Raw genomic sequence first — 16,289 nt, 5'->3', positions numbered from 1 at the left:
GGCGGAGTGGAGCCCTCGGAGGCGGGTCTTGCCTTGATTGGGGCGTGGCAAACCTCAGACCACGCTGGGCACCTGGAATCTACCTCCATTGTGAAGTGAAATCAGAGATCTGGGGAAAGCTGCTATATCAGAAAGTTGATGCAAATGATATTGGGGAACTGTGAGATCATAGGCAAAGTCCAGGAGTGGTTAAAGATGGGGTGGGGGAACAAAGGTCTTGTCCTCATGGACTTGTGGGCACTTCAAGACAGAACCACGTATTAAAAAGAGGCTTTTCCAAAAGTGCATAGAACAGTCAAAGAATTTTTCACAATATCCGATGAGTGATTGTTCTGTGAACAGGAGATGTAAGGCTCTGCTGATACTGTAGTATATGATTTGGGGTAAAAAAAAAATTATGCTAACTTCCTTACACTCTCAACACTCATTCATTCTAAGAAGTGGTGCAGAGGGTCGATTATGTTCTTTGCTTAATGTCAAACATAAACTCATAGAATGATTTCCGAAGGAAGTTTCAACCAAATCCTTTTTGACAAGTTCTATGAAATCGGGCCCTGGTTTCACACAGGATCCTTCTAAGCGGCTTTTTTTTTTGTGTGTGGTGTTTTTCTGATGCCAAGTGGCGCTCTGCGCTGATCTCACTGGTGGTGTGACGGTTCAGTGAGACGGCGCATGCGCACTGCCTCTCGCGGCCGTTCAGCGGTGGAAGCGGCTGTCGTCAGCCGCGCCCGGGTCTCTGTCCCTCAGACACTACCACGGACACCCCGTGGCCAGGAGAACTCTCTGGCGGCTGGAATGGGCCATCTGCGCATGTGCATCCTTGCAGTGATCCTTGTTTCCCCTTCCCGGGGTCCTGCTCTTTGCTCGGTGTGAATTCCTGGCTCATGTGCTGAAGGGAACAGACTGAGGTATCATAATAGGGAGTGACCTGGGGGTGGTGTTTTGCCTGGACCGTCCCACCCATCCACGTCACCACTGATACCATGTAATAAGGTCCAGGCGGGTTGAGTCTGGAGAAAAGGATATTTTGGGGTCAGAAGCCCTTAGTTCCTTCAAACTACACCGCGTTAAGGAGTTACTCTGTCTGCCCTAGAACAAACAGCTGCAATCTGTCTTAACCAGCCCCAGGAGAGCTGAGCTCCCCTTTGACCATTTCATAACTTCAGAGTCTTGAAAACAGAGGGGAAGTGACTTGCACAAGGCCTTGTGGTTGGCTCTGGTGTCAGCGCAGGGACCAGAACCCGGATCTCCCGTCCCTTGGTGTAGTATTAGAACAATCTCATGCTATGCACCCGTATGAATTGCACTGAAATAGTTCATGTTTTATAGTATTTAAAAAATCTTCCATATTTTTCTCATTATGAATGCATGCTATTGCACAGCTGAAAATATGGTTGAAAATAGAATTTTGTTAGATCAAAATTTCAGAAGCCAGGATTTTAAAATGCTACAGCCTTAAAGTTTTGGTGTCAGAATTACATACTGTCTCTGACATAATTCCAGCTACTTGTGACCTTGTGCATATTTTGACAGTCATGTTATACTTAACCCCTCCAAACCCATGTTCCCTCCTATGTAAATCTTAGTATCTTCGAGTCATAAAGATTTAGAGTGAATGAATCTTCAAACCTTAGAGTTACCAAGTCACAGGTTAGTCAACTGGTTCACAGAATCTTAAATGGAATTCAAACTTCATCTTTTCATCTCTAATGACCAAAATGGGAAAGAGAAGAAAGATTAGGATGGCTTGCATCTTTCCTGTTTATTCTTTTATCCATACATTCATGGATAAAAGAATATACCCATCCATCCTCCCATCCATGCCCCTCCATCCATGCATCCATGCACCCATGCATCCCTCCATCCATGCACCCATGCACCCATGCACCCGTGCATTCCTCCATCCATGCACCCATGCATCCCTCCATCCTTGCACCCATGCACCCGTGCATCCCTCCATCCATGCATCCCTCCATCCATGCATCCCTCCATCCTTGCATCCATGCACCCATGCATCCCTCCATCCATTCATCCTTCCATCCATCCATCCACTCACCCATCCATAGATCCATACATCCATGCCTCCATCCATGCATGCATGCATCCATGCATCCATCCATCCCTCCATCCATGCATACATGCATCCATCCATCCATGCACCTGTCCATCCATCCATCATCCATCTGTCCATCCATCCATCTATCCATCCCTCCATCCAAGCATGCATTCCCTCCTGCGTCCACACTCTCATCCATCATGCATTTACTTCTGCGTGCATCTGTTGCGCAGTACCTACACCCTCCTCTGTGGCAGGCCCTGGTGACCTGACCCCACCCAAAAGGGGCTCTCAGGCTCCCACAGTAGACTTCCTAGAGTGAGTAGCTGTCTGCTTTCTCTGGGCTGTGTCAGGTCCCCCTGCAGTGACTGTGTCCCAGGCTTCGCCCTCCTCGGGCTTGGTGGCCGTCACCTGCCACGTGCAGAGATTCTATCCACAGAGTGTGCACCTCACCTGGCTGGAGAACTGCAATATGTTCGAGGGAGTCGTGCAGCCCACGCCCACGCAGAACAGTGATGGGACCTACGGCCTGGAGAGCTTGCAGTTGGTGAACGCGTCACTGCAGGGGTCCGAGCGGGTGCTCACCTGCATGGTGCAGCATGAGGCACAGCCTCCCATCTTGGCCAACCTCATAATGTCCCCAACAGCCCACGTCACATACAAGACCACCGGGAGCCCAGGTAAGCTCTCCTCTTCTCCTATAGGCAGCTGGGTCGCCTCTGCCTCCTGAGTGGATTCCAAAAGGCCGGGACGGGGATGGGGGCATAACGGTTAAAATCTTGCCCAATTTAAGCGTCTGAAATTCCTTGAATAACCGGGACAGTTTCTGGCCTGGGGCTTCCTTTACATGTGACCATCCTGAAAGGTTTTATTCATTTCTGAGAAGAGAACAATCTCTCGGCTCAACCTCCTTGAAAGTCCCCTAGTGTTCGTCTCAGGATGCTCGCTCCCGGTGATACTGAGACAGCCTCGGCAAGGCCCTCTCGTTAAAACCGCGTCTCCGGGTTGTACGGGGAGACTTGTCCATAACCACATCTCACCGCGTACGCAAGACTTAAGACTTGCTTGAAACCCTTATGCTACAGGCCCCGTGGTGGCTGTTCTAACGACAGAGCAGGCTTTGTTCACTTAACTCTTGTGCGGGCGCTTCACCTTTCTGGGCTGCAGTTTCCTCATCTGTAAACGGGTCGAACGCAGTGTAGACGGGTCAAAGGGAGGCTCCCAACTCAAAGAGCCCTTGTGAGGGTTTTTAAATGAGTTACTATATGTAAACTCCACATGTGAGTCTACATCGCATGTTAGCGACGGTTACTATTTGAATTCCAACAAAACAATTTCGAAACTTAGTCTTCAGACATTACAGTGTTGTGAACTCGGGGAGCCACGCCCATGGTCCCCTCAGAGCCTCAGTTTATTCATCTAAAAATGGTGCAAACAACACCAGCCTCCCAAGACCGTATTAAAGGTCCACACAACTGACCACAGGGCCTTGAAGACACAGAGCTTTGTACCTCTGGATGCTGGCATGTTAGCTGGTGAGTGACAGATGGTCCAACTGAATATTTGTTGGGTCAAATTGAAGGCGAGGTTGAAAGGTCAAGATCATCACTTACTTCCAAGAGGAAGCTGAGTGTAGAGAAGAGAACAGGGGCCCGGAATCAGATAGTCCTGGGCGCAATCTGTGGTGCCGAAACTGCTTGGCAACGTGGCGTCAGAGGAGGTATTTACACTCACAGAGCCCCGGTTGATGTCACCTTCTGCCCGTTGGTGTTTAGGTCCAGAGACGCCGGCCCTGGTATTTGTGGCTTTGCTCCTGGGCCTCAAGGTGCTGCTGGTGATGAGTTTCACAGTCACCTACTTCTGCAGGTGGTGGAACCTGTAGCAGGTAAGTTGGGGTCAGGCCTCTCAGTCCTTGGAGAGGGGAGGTCAAGGCCATTGTCAGAGGCTGGAAACAGAGGAGTCCAGGGAAGACCCATAAAGTCACATGGTCCCCACATGGGTGCCCCCGCCTCAAAACATCTGTGAGCCCTCCTGTTTCCTCCAGATGTCTCTTGGCATGCTAAGAGCTATACACTCTCCAGTATTGTACGGTGCCCTGCAGTTTGAAGGTTTTTAAATGAAGTTCCTTGGGACCTGGGGACCCAAGGTATACAGATGGGATGAAGGTCGAAGCTCTGAGACCCAAACTCCAAAGAGTCCCCCCAGCCCCGTCAACTACTATATAGTTTTGTCTCTCTATGATACATCTTCGGAATGAATAAGAAGAATACTGGCAAAACCAACTAACAGAACCCCCGTGAGGGACTTAGAGGAGGTGACTAGAACCCACGTGGGGCTGGAAGGGAACCCCGATATCCGAAGGAGCGCTGGGGTGTGGTTTCCAGGGCCCACATTTCTACCCTGCACCAGGAAGAGTGGCGGCCACTGGTCAGGGAGATGCCCAATCACTGTCTGTGAAGTGAGCGAATGAACTACTGTCCCGACAGCTCCTGCCTGCCCTGGGATGCCTGGCCTCCTGCCTTCTCCAGGGGGCTCCGTTGAAGAGCAGAAGCTGCCAGGACCTGCGGGTCACCCGAGAGCCCAGCCCCCCCACCCCAGCTCCGTCAGCCCCACCTGCACCAGAGACCACCCACACAGCCTGCTGACGCCCCTTCTCTCTGATGAAAAAAGCTGCGTCAGGGACGGACTTTGGTCATGGAGACTCGGGGATTTCTCCCTCTTGGGCATTATTTACAGACGTCCCCCTAAGAAAGATGGGGACACAGGGTTCTGTCACTCCCGACCTTGTGTCACACAGGCACTCGTTCTAGTCCCCATCCCTGCTCCTATCCCATTATACTAACTGACTAGTCCGTGGCTAACATTCTAATGACCATAACGTTGCTATTCATTCACAGCTGAATCTTGCAACATTCTGGCTTTGCTTACGTTCCTCTCTCAGGTGTCTGTTTGTATAACCACCACCTGGACCAGGATGCAGACCGCAGCGGTTCCCCTGTGCTGGCCCTGCCTAATGACACCGTCCCCTCCATCCCGGAACCTCCCCAAAGCCAATCCGCTCGCCAGTGGGTCGTTTGAAGAATGGGATATGGGTGAAATCGTATAGTAGGAGACATTTACAGCTCAACCTTGTTCCCTCAACATATTGCCTTGGAGGAACTTTAAATTGTTGCACACGTAAAGAATTCAACCCTTTAGCTCTGGCTGGTTGGCTCAGCGGTAGAGCGTTGGTCTGGCATGTGGAAGTCCCGGGTTTGATTCCCGGCCACGGCACACAGGAAAAGCACCCATCTGCTCCTCCCCCTCTCCTTCCTCTCTGTCTCTCTCTTCCACTCCCACAGTCAAGGCTCCACTGGAGCAAAAGTTGGCCCGGGTGCTGAGGATGGCTGAATGGCCTCCACCTCAGGCGCTAGAATGGCTCTGGCTGTAACGGAGCAGCGCCCCAGATGGGCAGAGCATCGCCCCCTGGTGGGCATGCTGGGTGGATCTCGGTCAAGCGCATGTGGGACTCTGTGTGACTGCCTCCCTGCTTCTCACTTCAGAAAAATACAAAAAAAAAAAAATCATTCCTTTTTATTTCTGAGTATTACTTTCTTATACGGATGCACCACCGTCTGCATAGCTGCTTGCTTGTTGTTGGACATTTTCGTTGTTTTCAGTGTATTCTGTTATTACGAAGAAAGCTTCTATAAGCATCATGCACAGATTTTCGTGAGGACATAAGGTTTTGTTTCTCTGAGACAAATGCCTGGGGTGTCATTGCTGCCATATCACCTATTGCCCTTCCCGCACAGAAGTCGGGACACGACCCCTCTCTCTGGATGGAGGCACATACAAGTGCTGAGGTCCACATCACACTTGCGTTTGGGCAACGTTGTACCGGTAACATCAACTAAGGGTTGGAATAGACAGAGAGTCATTCAGGAGAAGACCTGGTTCCCATCCCAACGCTGACCAGGCTCTGGGGATCCCTCCGCCTTCCTCAGCCGAGCAGCTCTCGGTGAGGGTGGAGGAGACGGGGCCACACGCTGGCTACACAGCCCGCAACCCAACCACAGACCCTTCCTGTCCTGGCCCCTCAGTGGGGCATCACCATGGAGACCAGAGGCCCCACGCAGGGAGGAAGCACAGTTTCCTGCAGGCCTGTCCTGGTCTCTCTGGAAACTAAGATGAGTAACTCCTCGCCCTGCATTGGCCTCGGCCTGACTCTGTTTCACAACCTGGAAGCAGGAACTATCCCTCACCTAACAGCCCGCGTTTCATCCCGTCCTCCGCACTTCCTCCTGTATGACGGGGCGGGGCTCCCCTCTCACCCAGCAGAGAGTCCGGGTTGTCCCAGCCTGAACCCGCTCCCGCACCCGCCCCGCAACTGAGCCGGCTCCTCAGGCCTCAGGATGCCCGTCCCTGCCTCCTGGCCCCGCGCTCCTCCGGGCCTGCTGCTCACTCTGCTGCTGGGCCTCCCAGGTGAGCGTGCGGGGCTAGAACCTTCTCCTCTCCCGGCCCCTGGACCTCCTGTTGCCCCAGAGATTTCAGGGCCTCTGGGAGAACGTGGGTGTGTCACGCAGGGCTGCAGAGAGGGCGACGGGCAGGGCGTTATCTGAGGGCATGAGACCAGGGACCGGGCATGTTCTCCGTGGGTCCATCGCCTGCACCTGGTCACCAGAGGTGTCAGAGCAGAGGGTGCAGCAAACCACAGCAGCAGCGACGACTCTGTGTCCGCTAACGGGTCTGACCGTGACAGCGTCCCTGTGGGAGAGCTGTGGCTCTCATCCCGCACTTGCAGATGGGGAAACTGAGGCAGAGAGCGTAACATGCCCTCTATCCTCACCTATATCAGCAGAGCAGCCTGATTCGAGTCTCAGCCACCAGCTCCCCGGGCTCCTTGTTTCAGCCCTGTCGTGCTGCCCGGCCTGGCAGTGCTGAGGGATCACAGAAAAACCAGTAACCCAGGAGGAGGAAACTGAGCAGCAGTCGCCCCCCCACCACCACCACCATCACGCCACTCAGACCCAGAGCTAAACTCCGCTGTTTACTCGAGAACTTCTGTTAATTATGTTGCACGGTTCCCATGTACCAAGTGTGTGACTGGGGGTTTAGTATGTGTCATAATTTCATTAACCCTCAAAACAACCTGTACTGGCCTGTGAGGACACTTCCATACACATTTGTGATGGGTGTATCTGTGTGTGAGTGTGAGTGTGTCTGTGTGTGTGTGAGTTGGTGTGAGGGATTCACACGCACCTGGGATTTTATTAAAGCCTTTCCTTTCTATTCTCTTCCATTTTGTTCACTCCGCATTAAATGCACAGGAACAGATGTTTAGTCTGTCTGTCTGTCTGTCTGTCCCACAGACACCCGCCTCCTTGCTACTTCTCCAAACTTACCCCTCTCCTCCCTAAACTCTACGAAAAGCAAGCTCCTCTCTTGGTAAGAGGAGGAAAACGGTCCATCCGTAGATGCCTGCGTACCAAAGAATGCTGCCCATACATACAATGGAGTCTTATTCGGCAATAAAAGGGAATGAAGTCTTGACATTTGTCACAACATGGATGGACTGAAGGCTGTTCTCCTAAGGGAAAGGAGTCAGAGAGAGAGAGAGAGAGAGAGAGAGAGAGAGAGAAATACCAGGTGCTTCACTTATCTGTGGAATCTCAAAAAACCCAAAACCAATAAATATGCAAAGCAAAAGAGGAACAGATGCGTATTCAGAGAGAACAGCTGAGCTGATAAAGGGGAAGGTGGGGGGAAAGTGAGCAGAAGTCTGTGCATCACTATCTGCGGTCTCCACCATGCCGGATGAGGATGAGGAGGGAGACAGGGAGAAGGAGACAGAGAGCGCTGCCCTGCGCTCTAGATCTGTAACCATATCCGTATCCACACCTGTCCTCGGATATCCGGAGAGACCGCAGGGCATCAGATAGTACAAGTAATAATTCTATCAGTTCTCCCGCACTCAGCTCGGGCAGGTCCCGTAGCTGTTACCTCCTGTGGTCATTTAACCCGAGGTGGAACTCTTGTCACCCCTACCATCCAGGTAAGAAAATAAAAGCCGAGGGAGGTTCAGGTGACTCAGCGGTGAATGGTGAGCCGTGCTCTGAGTTCCGGCGTCTGATTCTAGAGCCCACAGATTTCCTCTGCCGTCCTCAGTGCCTGCGGCCCCCTGTCCTCCCGTGGGTCACTGTCCGTGGGGAAGGGAGGGTGTGGGGACAGGGGTTGGTGGTTTCCTTCTCCTGGGCTCTCTGCTTCCTGCATGTGCCCCATTCCTTCCTGGGATTTTTTGCCGAGTCATCTACTAAGGGGACGTAGTTTCTGCCATTGTTTCCACAGATTTGCCCGCGTACAATAGACGTCACGGCCTCAGGGAGATGTAGCACTGGGAGTGCACATGTCACACGTATATTTATTGGATAATTACTATGTGGACCACACGTTACAGGAACGTGGGTGTGTTGTTGAATAAAAGAGACAAAGTAGCCGCCCCATGGAGATTCTGTATTAGTAGGAAAAATGACAAGAAACAATATGCATAATAAGTAAGTGAATAAGATAACATATTGGAAAATAATAAGCATTAAGGTGAAAAATTAAAGTATTGCTGGGTAGGAGAATGGGGGAATCTGTAAGACGGGTTGTATTTCAAACAGGGTAGTCTCGGGGGTCTGACTGTAATGGGGAAGTCTGAGCAAAAATGAAAACAAGGTTGGGAATCTAATGACAAAGTAAACAAAGTAGTAACAGACTCACATACTGAGAAGAGACTGACAGCTGTGGGGGGGGGGCAGGTTGGCTAAAAGAGGTCAAGGATTAAGCAGCTGAGTTGTGTGTGTTGATTTTTCTCTGCCACAAAGTTGCTGACATCATTGGTTAGCGCTAGCAGAGTGTGTGAGTGTGAAATCTTTAGAACTGCTACATATAACATCATGTCACGTGCAAACAGAGATAGTTTTGCTTCTTCCTTTACATGTCAAACAATGCTTTTTATTTGTGGTTCTTGTTTCATTGCTTTTTCTGAAACTTCCAGGATTGGGTTGAGTATTCATGCTAAAAGTGCACATCCCTGTCTTGTTTCTGATATTAGAGAGAAATTTCGCTACCAGACTTTCACCGTCAAGTACGATCTTAGCAGTGGGTTTTTCATGCAAGATTTCTGTGGATATTTCCATCTATTCTAACTTACTGATTGTTTTTATCATGAAAAATGGTGACTTTCATCAATTGCTTTTTCTGCAGCAAGTGAGAGAAGTTTATATGATATTTTCACTTGCCATCCTGTTAATGAGATATATTACACTCTTTGATTTTCACATGTTGAACTGCACTTACATTGCAAGTATAAACCCCAGTTGGTCACGGTATATAATTCTTTTCACATGATGTTGAATTTGGTTTGCTAATATTTGGCTGAGGAATGTGGGACTGAGATTGATGTAAGGTATTGGTTTGTAGCTTCATTGTTTTGTGTGTGTGACAGAGACAGAGAGAAAGACAGAGAGAGGGACCGATAGGGACAGACAGGGAGGATGGAGAGAGATGTGAAGCCAATTCTTGGTTGCAACACCTTAGTTATTCATTGATTGCTTTCTCATATGTGCCTTGACTGGGGGCGGGGGTGGGACTAGAGCAGAGCAAGTGACCCCTTGCTCAAGCCAGTAATCTTGGGCTCAAGCCAGTGACCATGAGCCAATGTCTAAGATCCCACCCTCAAGCCAGTAACCACGCCCTCAAGCTAGTGAAACTGTGCCCAAGCCGGCAACCTGGGGGTTTGGAACCTGGGTCCTTCACATCCCAGTTCAACGCTCTATCCACTGTGCCACCAAGTGTAGGTCTGTAGCTTTCTTATTGTGCCTTCATCTGATTTTCATATCCAGGTGAGGATGGCCGAGAATGAGTCTTCGAATGACTCCTAATGAGTCAAGAAGTCTTCCTTCCATTTTAATTTTTTGTAAGGTTTAAAGAAGATTAATGTTCGTTCTTAATGTTTATTCGAATTCACCAGTGAAACAAAACATTCCTGGACGTTCCTTTGTTGGATGATTTTTTTTTTTTTTACTCTTAATACAATTTCATAACCAGATACAGGTCTATTCGTATTATTTATTTCTTTAAAGTTTATTCTTGGAAATGTATGTGCTTCTAGAAATTGTCCATTTTATCTGGCTTATTCAATTCCTTGACGTGCAATAGTACATACTACACTTCTGTAAATTCATTTTATTTCTCTGAAGTCATTAGTAATAGCCTTTGTTTATTTCTGATTTTAGATACTTGCTTTTTTCTCTCTCTTTTTTTTTTCATTCCACATAGCTAAATGTTTCTCAATCTTGTGGGTCTTTTTTTTTTTTTTTTTTTACAAGACAGAGAGAGAGTCAGAGAGAGGGATAGACAGGGACAGACAGACAGGAACGGAGAGATGAGAACCATCAATCATTAGTTTTTTGTTGCGACACCTTAGTTGTTCACTGATTGCTTTCTCATATGTGCCTTGACCGTGGGCCTTCAGCAGACCGAGTAACCCCTTGCTTGAGCCAGAGACTTTGGGTCCAAGCTGGTGAGCTTTTGCTCAAACCAGATGATCCCGCGCTCAAGCTGGCGACCTTGGGGTCTCGAACCTGGGTCCTCGGCATCCCAGTCCGACGATCTATACACTACACCACCGCCAGATCAGACACACTTTCCCTTCTGATGACTACTTTGAGCTATTCATTCTAGGTGTTGTTAGATTCATTAGTATTGGTGATCGTTTTATTTCTCCTTCTTATTATTGATTTCTAGCTTTATTTGCAAATTGTACTTACCAGGGCACTGCTACCACAGTCCTTCTTCCAGATTCCAATAATTGTGTGTGTTGTCATCCAACCTGTGTGACGATGCCACATGCATAGGTTTTTGTTATGACAGTGGTTTCTGTAGTAGTCAAGAAACGCATGTGTGTCGTAGACAGAAAAACAACCCCAGAATACGGTCTATGTATGAATACCCAGACCCTGTGCATGTATTACTTTATATACAAAAGAGATTTAGGAAAAGTGAGTAAGTTAAGACTTCGATCTTGAAACACTATACTAGATATTCCAGGTGGGCCCAATATACTCACAGGGGTCCTTAGGAAAGAGGTGGCAGAGAGTCTACGTCAGAGAAGACAAGTGACAACAGAGGCAAGAATTTTGAGGGACAGGAAGATGAAAACCTCGGGAAAAGGAACGCAGGAGCCTCTGCACTGTGGGAATGCAGGGACCAGGCTCTGGTGAGATGTGGCTCAGCTACAACCCAGAAGTCAGACAGTGAACATTGACTCCGATCCCAGACTGGAAGACCATCCACTTCTGTGCTTCAGGCAACTTCGGTTTTATAGTTAGTAAAACAGCATTAGTAAACTAATAGAATGTAGTTGTGCTATTAGGAAAAAGAACACTCTTAGTTCTTTTTTGAATGACACATTCATTGTGTGTTGGGGGCTTAGCACACCCCTGTCACTCACGTGCCCAAGCTGATGAGGCTGGCCCACTGGGACACTTGCGTCTCCCTGGAGGACAGAAGCCGACCCACAGAGGTTCTTGCAGTTAAGTGCACATCCCACATAAGACAGCCATCACCTCTGCTCACAAATCAGTGGTCTAAGGATATGTCAGGGTCCCACCTAATGGAAAGTTCCAGAAGTGGGACTCATTATGAGGCTAGAAATTGAGCAGCCAGAAATATCTGGGGAAGCAGGACACTTCCAGAGAGGGCCAGCCCAGCACTCACACCCACTCTGTGCCTCATCATTAACCCCTCTGTGCCTCAGTTTCCTCATTTGTGACAGGCTCTCACATTACAGGCTCATGAGGGTCACAGGTCTGACACACGCTGTGTCCCGAGCTCGAGGCCACTCAGAGTGTGCACGGGGTCAGTGGACGCTGCAGCTGACAAACACTGGACAGACCTCCGGGTCCCGTGTGGATGGGTCAGTGATGGCTCTGTGTTTCCCTGCAGGAGGGGCCGGTCAGGAGCTGAGGGTGATTCAGCCTCAGGAGTCCGTGTCTGTCGCACCAGGAGGGATGGCCACTCTGAGATGCACCGTGACCTCCATAATCCCCATAGGGCCTATACTGTGGTTCAGGGGGACAGGGCCTGACCGGCGGTTAGTCTATATTTTCAGAGAAGGCGGCCACTTCCCCCGAGTAACAACAGTTGGAGACACCACGGAGAGAAACAACACGGACTTCTCCATCCGCCTCAGTGACATCACCACAGACGACACGGGCGTCTACTACTGCGTGAAGTTCCAGAGACAGAGCCCTAATGATGTGGAGATCGCGTCGGGCAGAGGCACTCAGCTCACCGTGAGCGGTGAGTACCGAGGGGGACCCTTCGTCCCTGGTGTGACACCGTCAGGAAGATCTTCTACAGATCAGGGAAGTTCTGTTCCCTTCCCTCCCAGGGAAGAAATCTCTGCTGGGCAGAGAAAGGGAGGACGTGTTACTTTATTTCGTCCTCAGAAACATCACAGGAGTAGATTCCTGAGGGGCACACACTCCCTGTTGACTGACAGCCCTGGTGGGAGGAGGTGCCCAGAAGCTGGCAGTCCCTGTGCTCTGTCCGGAAGTCCCTTCTGTGATTCAAGACTGACTCACACAGTGATTGCACATTGAGTGCACCTGGGTCATCTCTGAATGTCACTCGCCTGGAAAAAGGTTCCCCATTGGGTCACCTTGCTGAGACAGCAAAAAGGCTCAGTTAGGGTTTTGGGCCAGAGGCTCCGGCTCTGAATCCTGGAAGGTCAGCACACAAAGGACCTTCAGTGCATTTATCCCAACACCCCCATTCAGCAGATGGCAGCCTGAGGCTAAGAGGTGACAGGGGCCTTGCCCACAGTCCCATGGCCAGTGACTGAGGGAATTCCAGAAGCTGATCTGACTCCAGCGGCTCCTTCCTGCCCCAGCACAGAAATCTCTTTCCATGGGAAACCCTGGTGTGCGCTCAGAATAAAAACAGAACCACTGAACAGGGAGCTGGCATTCCTTCTTTTCATCGGTTTCCCTGGAGTTCCGATGCCCCAGCATTCAGACCCTGAGGCCCAAGGTGATGGGGGACCTCTCCCACCTTCAGCCACATCTCCCCAGACCGAGTGTCCCTGTCAGCGCCCAGAGCTGCCTCCATACTGACCCCATGTGGCCGCCCCGTCTGCATTCCCAGCAACTGTGCTGAGGGCCCCTTTCCCCACATCCTCTACAAACACCTGTTTTTTCTGTTCATTTGGATAATAGCCATTCTAACGGGTGTGACGCGAAGATAGATTATTGTGTTTTGATTTCCACCTCCCTGATAGTGTGATTGAATATCCTTACAAGTACTTGTTGGCCACCAGTATGTCTTCTTTGCAAAAATATCTATTCAGATTACTGCCCACTTTTATTTATTTATTTTTATTTATTCATTTTAGAGAGGAGAGGGAGAGACAGAGAGAGAGAGAAAAGACAGAGAGAGAGAGAAGGGGGGAGGAGCTGGAAGTATCAACTCCCATATGTGCCTTGACCAGCCAAGCCCAGGGTTTTGAACCAGCGACCTCAGCATTTCCACTTTATCCACTGCGCCACCACAGGTCTACTGCCCACTTTTAGTTAATTTGTTTGGCTTTCTCCTCCTCCTCCTCCTTCTTCTTCTTCTTCTTTTCCTCCTCCTCCTCCTCTTCTTCCTCCTCCTTTTCCTCCTCCTTCTTCTTCTTCTTTTGCTTTCAAATTTCATTTCTTTTTGCGAGAAAGTTGTATGAGTGCTTTATCTATTTTGGATACCAACCCATAGTCAGATATGTGATTTGCAAATGTCTTCTCCATTCCGTAGGTTTTCTTTTTATTTTGTGATTTCCTCTGCGGTTTAAGAAACTTCTTCGTCTGAGGTACTCCCACATTATTTTCCCCCTTTTTGCCTTTTCTTTTGGTGTCAGATCCAAGAAACCATCTTAAAGACCAATGTCGAAGGGCTTACCCACTATGTTTTCTTCTTCAAGAGTTTTACAGTTTCAGGTCTCACATTCAAGTCTTAATCTGTTTTGAGTTGTTTGTGTATGGTGGAGGATCGTGGGTGAGTCTCACGCTTTCGCATGTGTCTTTCCATTTTCCCAACACCATTTCTTGAAGAGGCTGTCCATTCCCCACTGTGTGTTCTTGGATCCTTTGTCGTAAACACTTTTCTTCATCTGGGTTATTGCATGGCAGCTGCGAGCAGCAGAATATTCTTACTGTTTTTGATACATTTTTGTTTGGGCTTCTTACTGCTTAAAAGCTAGTTGGACCAAACCATGTGATAACAGCCGTAGGTGATATTTACTAAGCAACTACTATTTGCCGGGTCCTGAGTTTTCCATACATGCTCACTCCTCTTACTGGGGTGGTGTTTTAACGCACTGTGTACATAAAACAGACACCGAGGCTCAAGGCTAGAGAACAGAGATGCTAAAAGTTCATCCGTCCCTGGAGCGGTGAGCTGGGCTAGCTCTTCCCTCTCCCCCCTGGGTGCCCGTGTCGGGCGATTCCTCTCTCAGTCTCGTCGCATAAGTGAGACCACACAGGGCCAGCCCCACAGGGTGCTGGGAGGTTGAAAACTCGAGGGGCTCAGAGGGATCGGCCCATCGTGGAGCCCAGGAGGCTCTCGGTGAATTGTAACGATTCCTAGGCTCTCATCCCTCTAGTGACAGCCAGGATGCTAAGGGTTTTATGACTTGACTGATTCATGTAACACCCTCTTTCTGTATTCTCAAAATGTGTCATGAGTTTTAAGACACAAGTTAGATTTCTAAGTGCCAATACTTATAAACAGTGGCTGTCTGCCCACTGTTAGAGAAGGTGTTGGGTAATAATTAACAATTGGAAGACACCTTATAGGACCCTTCTGCAAGGAGACAGTGCTGTCACTGTTGACTCACAGATGTCTGGATGCTCACAGGATGCAGGAGGTGTCCTGCCTGCTTTGTAGGCCTGTGTCTGTGTCTCTTATCATTTTTAAGTAACGATTGAGAAAATTCATCATCTTTGTCTTTCTCAGCACTCAGGGACCTTGTGTTCAACCCAAAAATGACCCAAGAGAAGACCTCAGATTCAGAAAAATATCCCAACTCCCTCTGCCTCCACCTTTCAAATTCAGGGGTGTTCACAGATTAGAGACCCTACTGGAATCTGGTAAATGAATGAGCATTCTCCAGTAAATCCATAAATACCTGCAGGGAGAGCTCTGGATGTAAACTAAGTGCAGGTTCAAGATGGAGCTGCGTTTGTTTACTATTGTGAAGCCTCTTCTGTTTGCTGAACGCAAATGTGCTTCCATGACCTGATTTAACCCTCACAGCAGCCGGGAGGGGAAATGCCACTGTCCCATTCCACAGCTGGGGACCCGGGACGTGTCCTGGCCACATCTCTCCACGGTGCCAGCCTGGCTCCCACGTCCCCACTGCGCCCTGCATGTGCCTCTGTAAACACTGGCTCTGAGGTGGACAGGTTTCCGGGGGAGGCAGCTAGGAACAGTTACTATGAAGAGTGTGACCCATCGGTATTTCGTTCCTGAGCCCAGATGTGGGGAAGCCCCCTGGAGAGGACAGAAGTAGACTTTGATTTCAGGCCTGGAATGGCATGTGAGCCTGTCCCTCCCCTAGAGTGCATTGGGGGGTGGGTAGTGGGAGGGGGGACACGATGACACGCCCTCCCAGATTTATCACAGGGATAAAGCCCACTAGCTACATGGGAAGGTTCTTAGCAGTGTCACATGCTGATCATTAGTGGTGATAATCACTGTCATGTTCATTGTGTATATTTCTCCTTTTGAAGCCAAACCCTCTCTCCCCGTGGTAGCGGGCCCCACGGAGAGGGCCACGCCGGGGCAGACCAGGAGCTTCACCTGCAAGTCCCACGGCTTCTCCTCCAGACACATCGTCCTGAAATGGTTCAAAAACGGGAATGAGCTCCGAGCCTCCCAGACCAGCGTGGAGCCCGAGGGAGACAGCACCTCCTACAGCGTCTCCAGCACAGCCAGTGTGGAGCTGACCCGGGGGGATATCCGCTCCCAGGTCATCTGTGAGGTGGCCTACGGCACCCTACAGGGAGACTCTTCTCTCCGTGGGACTGCCAGCCTGTCTGAGACCCTCCGAGGTAGATGCCCCTCATGCCCAGGCTGAGTCCACACCTGGCCCCCAACCTGGAAGCCTGCCCCCCACACCGTGCTGTTTGCTTCAGACCTGGGGTCACCTGGTATCTGAGTCCTGGGA

At 49.8% G+C, this 16,289-nt stretch overlaps 2 protein-coding genes across 2 annotated transcripts in view; both read left to right on the top strand.

Moving 5' to 3' along the window:
* The first annotated feature begins 835 nt into the window (after positions 1-835).
* On the top strand, positions 836-4,606 carry LOC136406803 (signal-regulatory protein beta-1-like). Its single transcript, XM_066386974.1, has 4 exons — positions 836-908; positions 2,410-2,736; positions 3,832-3,941; positions 4,543-4,606. The coding sequence occupies exons 2-3, from the start codon at positions 2,529-2,531 to the stop codon at positions 3,936-3,938; spliced, it is 315 nt and encodes a 104-aa protein (XP_066243071.1). The 5' UTR covers positions 836-908; positions 2,410-2,528; the 3' UTR covers positions 3,939-3,941; positions 4,543-4,606.
* Positions 4,607-6,450: 1,844 nt separating this feature from the next.
* The window catches only part of LOC136405140 (signal-regulatory protein beta-1-like), a 29,159-nt gene continuing 19,320 nt past the window's right edge, over positions 6,451-16,289 (top strand). Inside the window, exons 1-3 of the mRNA XM_066384203.1 lie at positions 6,451-6,520; positions 12,029-12,385; positions 15,853-16,173. Of these exons, the coding sequence (XP_066240300.1) occupies positions 6,451-6,520; positions 12,029-12,385; positions 15,853-16,173 (748 nt within the window). The remainder of the gene's footprint in view (positions 6,521-12,028; positions 12,386-15,852; positions 16,174-16,289) is intronic.

Source organism: Saccopteryx leptura, chromosome 5 (assembly GCF_036850995.1).
Source record: "Saccopteryx leptura isolate mSacLep1 chromosome 5, mSacLep1_pri_phased_curated, whole genome shotgun sequence".
Classification (NCBI taxonomy): domain Eukaryota; kingdom Metazoa; phylum Chordata; class Mammalia; order Chiroptera; family Emballonuridae; genus Saccopteryx; species Saccopteryx leptura.
Note: the sequence above shows the minus strand (reverse complement) of the source record. Positions and strands in the feature narration are given on the sequence as shown.

What these genes read in the sequence shown, in the direction of transcription:
- LOC136406803 (XM_066386974.1), top strand. Translation starts at nt 2,529, where the DNA reads ATGTTCGAGGGAGTCGTGCAGCCCACGCCCACGCAGAACAGTGATGGG. An exon ending in CAAGACCACCGGGAGCCCAG is followed by an intron (nt 2,737 to 3,831) that starts GTAAGCTCTCCT and finishes GTTGGTGTTTAG; the next exon opens with GTCCAGAGACGCCGGCCCTG.